Source organism: Euphorbia lathyris, chromosome 9 (assembly GCF_963576675.1).
Source record: "Euphorbia lathyris chromosome 9, ddEupLath1.1, whole genome shotgun sequence".
Lineage (NCBI taxonomy): Eukaryota > Viridiplantae > Streptophyta > Magnoliopsida > Malpighiales > Euphorbiaceae > Euphorbia > Euphorbia lathyris.
Window position 1 is genome coordinate 75,359,754 of NC_088918.1, and position 8,577 is coordinate 75,368,330.

The 8,577-nt window shown below is 35.5% G+C and overlaps 1 protein-coding gene and 1 pseudogene across 2 annotated transcripts; both read left to right on the plus strand.

The window, feature by feature from the left end:
* Positions 1–1,223: 1,223 nt before the first annotated feature.
* Positions 1,224–5,714, plus strand: LOC136205794 (pentatricopeptide repeat-containing protein At1g63130, mitochondrial-like). Of its 2 annotated transcripts, XM_065996584.1 has the most exons (3): positions 1,224–1,342; positions 1,553–3,264; positions 5,109–5,714. In XM_065996584.1, exon 2 carries the CDS (start codon positions 1,570–1,572, stop codon positions 3,241–3,243), a length of 1,674 nt encoding a protein of 557 aa, XP_065852656.1. In that variant the 5' UTR covers positions 1,224–1,342; positions 1,553–1,569; the 3' UTR covers positions 3,244–3,264; positions 5,109–5,714. The 2 variants fall into 2 exon arrangements, with proteins under 2 accessions (XP_065852656.1, XP_065852657.1); XM_065996585.1 differs by lacking the exon at positions 1,224–1,342 and having other exon boundaries at positions 1,392–3,264; positions 5,214–5,714.
* Positions 5,715–6,796: 1,082 nt separating this feature from the next.
* LOC136207433 (scarecrow-like protein 13) lies at positions 6,797–8,324 on the plus strand (annotated as a pseudogene).
* Positions 8,325–8,577: the final 253 nt, after the last annotated feature.

Genomic DNA, 8,577 nt, shown 5'->3' on the forward strand with positions numbered 1-8,577 from the left:
CTGATTTCTCTCCCTCCTAATAAATACTATTCTCCTTCTGCCCGTGGACTAGCCAACACAACATTGGTGAACCACGTAAATCTGTGTTTTTCGATTGTTTATTATTTATCTTTCATTAATTCTGCACAACAGAGTAAGTTACTTCATTTGGAATATAGCCACATGCACACGAGTCCTTAAAAAACTCCATGGCTTCCCAAGAGCTTCTTGCATGGCATAAGCCCCATATTAGAGAACTATATGTATGATGGTCAGGAATCAAATTTTTACGAAGCATTTCATAAAAAAATTGTTTTGCCTCGCAAATCCGCTTCTTCTTGCGATACCAATTAATCAAGATGTTATACGTACGCACATTAGGACTACAGCCCTTTCTCATCATCACATCAAACACTTTTTTAACAAGACGCATTTGCCCATACAGACCATATCCATCCATCAATGAATTGTAAGTAACAACATCAGGTGCAACACCTTTCCGAGTCATTGTTCCAACTATACATTCAGCTTTTACTATAAGTCCTTCCTTGCAAAGTCCATCAACCAATATGCTAAAAGTAACTACATTTGGTGTTATATTGTTACTTAACATTTCAATGAACAATGCCAAAGCTTCCTTCCACTTGCTCAAACCGAACATGCCATTGAATTAAAGAATTATACGTAATAACATTAGGCAAAATGTCTTAACTCTTAGTTTTTGTGAAGAGATCAAATGCTTCGCTAATTGAGTTATATACTTGCAAAGATAATATTTGTCATCTGAATTTATTTAAAGTGATCTTTAGGCCTCTTGAATTTATTTAAAGTGATCTATAGACCTTTTGATCTATAGGTCTCTGAATTTATCTGTCCCCTAATCTTGTTATATAAATTGTAATTTGTTTTTTTGATCAGAAAGGTGGGCTAGGCCCAAAGGAAAAACAAAAAACTAGTTACTAATTAAAAGAGGAAAGGAGATCCCTGAAATGTCACTAGCCAAAACATCTCGGATGTCTGCAGGGGTCACACCACACTCGTGATGATCAATCGTAACTGTTCGCGCGAAGTTCGCCATCCAATCAGCTGACCGATTTCCTTTCCTGTAGACGTGCTGAAGTCTAACAGTCCAGTTCCTAGCAAGGAGCTCTTTGCATTTTTTAATTAACCAAAAGTATCTTTGCATTTTTTAATTAACCAAAAGTACCTATGACGGGAAGTGTCGAGATGAAGCAGCCGGAGCACAACTTGGGAGTCAACCTCCATAATGATCTGTCTGGAACCATTCCGCCACGCTAGATCTAAACCGAAATATAGCTCCCATAATTCGTGGCGAATTCAGAAATTAATGAATATTTACGAGGTTAATCAAACTTGTTTTTTTTATCAGCGTTGGAAACTGAGAAAATGAAATCAGTTGGCGAAAAAGTAAAAAAAAAATAATCATAAAAAAGGTGGATATAAAAAATCACACGATTGAACGCTTTAGATAGCGATAAAAGACGAGTGAGTTTAACATTGAAATCAAAATCCCCAATTTTTTTAATTTCTAATTTGCTTTTTTGTTATTCAGATCAGATCAGATCCACAATGCTCACCATCATCTCCAGACGCCTTCTTCTTTCTTCCTTTTCTCCATTTCATCATATTTCTCTCCTCCATACGAGTTACTCTGCCGCTGAGCTCAATGAACTTGTCTCTTCCTTCCATAAGCTTCTTCGCACCAAGCCCCGGCCATCAGTAATAGAGTTCAATAAATTGTCGTCTTCACTGGTGAAGATGAAACAATTTCAGACTGTCATTTCTTTGTCCAGCCAGATGGAATTGGTGAGTGTTAAACCTGATGTTTATACTTGTAGCATCTTAATTAATTGCTTCTGCCATTTACAGCGTGTGGATTTGGGGTTTTCTATTCTCGCTAAAATTTTGAAGCTTGGTTTTCAACCTGACCTTGTAACCTTCAATACTTTAATCAATGGTTTATGTAGAGATGGTAAAATTGGTCATGCAGTAGATTTGTTTGATAAAATAGTAGCTATGGGTCATCAACCTAACGTGCGTACTTATACTGTGATTGTGAATGGTCTGTGTAAAATTGGAAAATTGCACGTGGCTATGGGTTTGCTCAAAAGAATGAAAGAGAAAGGTTGTGAGCCTGATGTGGTGACATACAATCCCATTATTGATGGTCTTTGCAAGTGTAACCAAGTTGATGAAGCATTTGATCTCTTCAAAGAGATTAAAAGTCAAGGAATTTTGCCTAATGTTGTCACTCACAGCTCACTAATTCATGGTCTTTGCTATTCGAGCAAGTGGAAGGAAGCTTCGGCGTTGTTTGAAGAGATGTTGGAAAGGAATATAGTACCAGATGTAGTGACTTTCAGTATATTAGTAGATGAACTTTGCAAAGATGGAATGATAATGAAAGCCCAATCTATTTTAAGTAGAATGATTCAAATGGGTGTTGAGCCTAATGTCGTTACATATAGTTCGCTTATAGATGGATATGGTCTACATGGACAAATGCATCTAGCTAGAAAAGTGTTTGATGTTATGATGAGAAAGGGTTGCAATCCTAATGTCCATACTTATAGCATCTTGATCAATTGGTATTGTAAGAACAAAGGTACTTACAAGGCAAAGAAACTTGTTAATGAAATGTCTTCTAGAGGTTTAGTTCCTGATCATTATGTTTATAGTTCTATTATATACGGTTTATGTCATGCAAGAAGACCTTGGGAAGCACTCGAATTGTTTAGAGATATGTGTGCAGGTGGCTACCTTGTGGATGTAGTAACATACTCAACTTTGCTACATGGTTTTTGTGAAAACGGGTATCTTGAATTAGCATTCTCCTTATTTCGTGAAGGGCAAGTGAGCAATTTAAAGCCTGATATAACTACGTATAATATCCTAATTGAAGGCATGTGCAAAGCTGGAAGATTTGAAGATGTAAAGAAATTGTTGTCTAGACTTTTTATTGATCGATTGCAGCCTACAATTCACACATATACTATAATAATTGACGGACTTTGCAAGAAAGGATTTGTAGATGAAGCATACCAGGTCTTCAAAAATATGGAAAATGATGTTTTATCGCCAAACAATGGCTCTTATAATGTGATGATTCATGGATTTCTTCGGGGCAAGGATTTAGCCAAGGCAGCGGAGCTTATTCATGATATGCCTTGCAAGGGTTTCTCTGCAGATAACACCACATTGGTGTTGGTAGCTGAGAATAAGGCCATCTTGAAGTTACTATAAAAAGTCCTCATGCATATCAAGGTGAGATGATGAGTTGAAATTTACATTTTTATTACATCAGCTTACAAATTATGTTCTACTGCGCTCAATACTCCAATGCAATTTATTCTAGTATGAGTCATATATATAAGTATAAAGAGTCGGTCAGAATAGTCTACGACGAGTTTGTGCTAGGGATAGAAATTCATGTGTTGGATGAGAAATTATTTTGAAGAACATGTATGATTATATAAGTTGTTCAATTTTGTTCATTGGGTTGTGCAATTAGTGATCTCTTATAGCACAGGCAACAACTTACAATTGAATTTGTGAAATTGCAATGTGAGAATAGAATCTGAGAGTATTACTGTAAATCAAAGTAGTTATTTACTGCTTAAAATTTTCTTTCACTTGCATGATAGTTTAGAATCTAGTGTTATTTTCAAGCTACGGAATGAGTTTATGATACTTATTTCACATGCATATGACTACATGATTTCAGATCCTGACTTGGCTTGATGTCTAAGCATTTCTTTGTGGACCCAATATTTGTGGGGGATGTTGCCATGGGTTGATGTGTAATCATCATTGTTTATGTTGAAATTGGTGAGTCTAAAGTTCATTGCAATGCTTGAAAATCTGAGTCAGCAACTTTTCAAAATATTCAGTAGATTAATCTTTTATTTTATTTTTTAAATGAGTAAATGTAAAGTTGAAACCTTCTACATTTAAATTGAGTCATTATGTTGTTTGATTTGAAACCTGCTTGACTCGAATGCTCTATGTAGGATGATTATATTATATGACTCAGTTCAGCCTATGAGAAATTCACTAGTAGGTGGATAATAGCTTTTAAAATTGTACTGAAATGAATCTTTAGCTCAAATAGTTATGGAAGTTCCTTTGGAAACCCTTTCACCCTTTATGTTGTTTGTTATATGCATTCGTCTTATTAACTTTTAGTTGCTGGAGAAAGGATAATCTTGTGCAGTCTGCTCTTTGTTGGCTAATTAGATATCATTTCTAACATTGTAGTGAGGAATGGTCCGACTGATTTCCTTATTGTGCCTTCTATATGCTGAATGTTCTTTCTAAATATATAAACATCCATTGCAGGGTAAAGGGTATAGAGTAGATATTTGATAGTTAAGGCTTTAGTATGTGAATTTTATTTATTGTCAACTTGTCCTTATTTTCTTTTTACGTTTTGTGATCTCATAATAAAAAAAGGTTCAATGCTTAGTGTCTTGAATGAGAAACATAAGTTTAATTTCGGGATAAGGGTCAAATTTGCTCCTAAGGTTATTGGGGAAGATCAATCTTATCGTACAAAATAGTCCAATTTTTACCCCATAGTAGAAATTTTAGCTTTACTATACCCCCATGACACCCTTTTCTAAGTCAATGTAGATGAAAGTTAGTGACAAAATTCTTTAAAAAAGGGTAAAATTAAGCTAGGATTTTGACCATGGAGAAAAATTGAGCCGTTTTGTACTATGAGGACAAAACTGAGATTCTCTAATAACTTTAGGGGCAAGATTTGCTCCTATCACCTTAATTTATTTAACTTCATTGATATGCTTTTCTTTCCTTCTTTTTTTTTCCACATTATTATGCAAATTACAATTAATCTTTTATTTATTTTGGACTGTCCTTGTTGACCTGGAGGTAGAATAAAATTTATTGAGCTTATATCTGTTCAAATTATAGTATTTTTGGAGCAATTTTTATTTTTAATTTGCTAGTTATTTTATAGTAGTTTTATACATTTAGGACATATAAAAATATGACTTGCATTATTTGTTGGCAATGAATAGGTAACTCTGTTTCTCTAGGCTCATAAGAGTTAAAGATTTTGATCCTATTTGCCTTGTATATGCTTATAGGTCGATAAAAAAAAATTCAAGTTCAACAGCAAAGTTTGGGTTAAATTTATATACAGAAGGCAGAAGTGCTTGATATTTACTTTCCCTATGGTGATTTGAAAGCAGGCAAGTACATCAAGGCTAACTTCAGCAGTTGTTCATGGAGACCTATTATCATAGGATTGGTTTCCAGATCAGGAGTTGAGAGAGCAGCTGTGAGGGAGTTCAAGCAGCCATGATTGAAATCAGGTATCCAAAGGCGAGCAGAGGTTCCTTTCTCGAGTGTACTGAGGATCATCTGATGCATCAGTGATTTCGCTTAAGCAATTCAAGTGACTGGTTGTTTACACATTTGCAAATTACGATATTATAGTTTGTTACCAATGAGTTTTTGTTACTCTTTGTTATTGGTAGTCCAATGTATTTTAATACGAGTCTAGTGCCTCTAGTCTGTATGAGTCAGAATTCTTCATAGGAGATTTGTGCTAGGTAGACAGATCTACTTCTGTGCTTACTAAGCAATTGAACTTGCGAAATTGTGATTTCGAATACAGATGGAGATTATATTACTGTTTTTTTTTTAATTCTAATAAATTAATGATAATGACTGACAAAAATTTCATGTTGTGTATTTTTTTTCAAAATTTAATTTTTGGTCTGTTTCCTTGCTTGGAATAATCAAATGGCTATAGCTGCAAAGGAATGATTATTAATTTTTGGTCTGTTTCCTTGCTTGAACTGGCTTATAGCTGTGTTTATGTTGCTAAATTTGATGAGTATTATATGGAAACAAGTGAGGATTTTTGTTTTCTTACATTTATGCAAGCTGAAGTGGTTTTTGGATATGAATTCATGAAGCGACGCTGCATTTATTCGATCATATATACTTGCTGCATTTCTTAGATTTTCACTAACTATTTCCCCCTGGAGTTTGTTTTAAAAACCTTCGGAGTTCATGTTGATTGTTGAGTGTTTAGGAGCACAAAGACTTGTGCAACTTAACTTCATGCTTTTAGTCTTATGTTGTTTGAGTGGCTTTGCACAATTTAATTAAGAAACTCCTAGTTAATATGACTAGTTCAAATGATATTCTTTGCACATTTCTGAAGTACTCATTGCAAAATAAGTTTTTTTCCACACTCATCAAAACTAATTGATTACCTGAAACGTACTAACTCTAATCAAATGGAGGCTGGTCGGTCTCCGCTTGGCCAGAATATGCCATGTGGTCAATTGGATACATCTCAGAACGCTTGATGTTGTTACAACCTTTATGTATTTGCATCATTAGAAATATGCTTTAAAAGTTGAAATTTATCTTCATTTTCAGATACCAAGTTGTCATATTATCATTGGAACATTATGAAGCTTTGTGGATGTTGCTTGGAAACACATTTCCTATTGCTCGTCTACGAGTTCAAGTTCTGGTTTCCGAATAAAAAAAAAAGTCAAACAATGGTATCTTATTTGCTTGCTTCTTTACCAAATTTTTGAATTTTCACCTCTCATTTCTCTTCATTCAACTATACATGTTAACATTATTCACTTGTACTCTGTTTTTGTTAGTATTAACATTCCTCTTTACTAGCTCTCAATGTTTTGAAGGAATTCTTATAATCTCTATTAAGTGTTAACCTGTTTTTCTGATTGCGGTTATATCCTACGATTGCTTGAAAGAAACAAATTCCCCTCCCGTACTATCGTGCTGGATGCATGATCCAGGAAATGCCAAAGGGATGCTCCAAGGTAAATGACTCCATTTCCTTGTTAGATATGGTCAATTACTTTGGAATGTTGCAATAGTTAGAATGACAAATTTGGGAGGCACATGTTCATGAAATGGAAGTTAAGTAGTTGGGAGCTAATTAAGAAATGTCTAACATGTAGTTCAACATGCTTAGTTACCCTAAGGATTAGTCTTGCAAACACTGTGTCTTTGGTGAAGTGATTGAAAGTTCAATACATGACACAAATATATTATTCAAAGAGACATTGAAAAGCATCCACTGTTGGTTCCAATGAAATTCTTCAGCATGTAAGAGATACTATATACGGATTAATCTCACTGAATTTCGACTCTTAACTTTACCGAAATGTCAAACATATTGGTTGAGGGTAATGCTGAGCAAAAGTAAAAGAAATTGCTGATGTGCTTTCATTTAATTCTTAATTAAGTAGATGTCATGTGTGGACATACAAAGGGTGATTTTGTGCTTAACGATGAGGAATCCAATGAAAAGGCCCTTGTTTGCCATGTACTTGATCATATCATTTTCTATCCTTAATTGAGTCTCCTCATAGAATAAGGATCCCTTTCCCACTTGTGCTGTTTGTGTTGATTTGTTTTGTTTTAGTGTGTTCTTGCTATTCAGAGGTTCGTAAATTTTGTCTGATAATTTTCTACCGAGCTGTCAGGAAGTAAAATCTACCGAGCTTTAAAGTGTGATGCCCCAGTAAGCTCAGATCTCATAACTTACACGGTCGTTCTCTTTAATATCTGCCCCTACTGGAAGTTCGCTTATGTTTCTTCTGCGAATGCTGTCATCCTGGAACCTGTGGAATTTGAATGCAGAATTCACATCATAGATTTCCAGATTGACCAGGGCACCCAGTGGACGTATTTGATGAAGGCACTTGCAAATCAGCCAGGTGACCCCCTTTAAATTCGCATAACTGGTGTCGATGATTCGCAATCAGCTCATGCTCGTGGAGGAGGACTTCATATTGTAAGGCAAAGGTTATCAAGTTTTTCCCAGTAAAATAATGTGCCATTTCAGTTCCATGATGTGGCCATGTCTGGCTGTGAGGTTCAGCTAGAACATCCTGCACTTCAACCTGGTGAAGCTGTGGTTGTGAATTTTCCTTACGTTTTGCACCACATGCCTGAGGCTGGTGAAGAGTTTGTCACCGAAAGTGGTGACTCTTGTCGAGCAAGAATCCAACACAAGTACTAAGCCTTTCCTTCCACGGTTCAAGGAAACACTAGAATATTATAAAGCAGTGTTCGAATCAATCGATGCTGGGTCGACTAGGGATGACAAGCATAGAATAAATGTGGAGCAGAACCGTGTGGCTCGGGACATAGTGAATATGATTGCTTGTGAGGGTCCGGACAGGGTCGAAGGACATGAACTATTTGGGAAGTGAAGATTAAGATTCAGAATGGCTGGATTTAAGTCAGTACCCATTGAGGTGTACGGACTTGAAGAGAAGGATGGCAAATTTAGCTTTTTATAGTTTTGGATCTTCCATATGCAATAGAATGTCCTAAAATTCAGATACTACATCTTGAGCAAAATGGACTCCTTCATCTTCCTAAAATACCTGATCTAGAAAAATTCCTATAACATGCATCTCAATCAAAATTCTAGCATACTTAGTCCTAGACTGCACATGTCCTAGATTTGTTACCAGCTAACATAAAAATAAAGAAACAAATTTATTAAAAGCATTTTACGGTCTTGTGAAGTTCTTCTCTGTTGTCTTTGGT

Bases quoted from the DNA above. Each gene is read 5' to 3' on its own strand.
- LOC136205794 (XM_065996584.1), top strand. From the start codon at position 1,570: ATGCTCACCATCATCTCCAGACGCCTTCTTCTTTCTTCCTTTTCTCCA.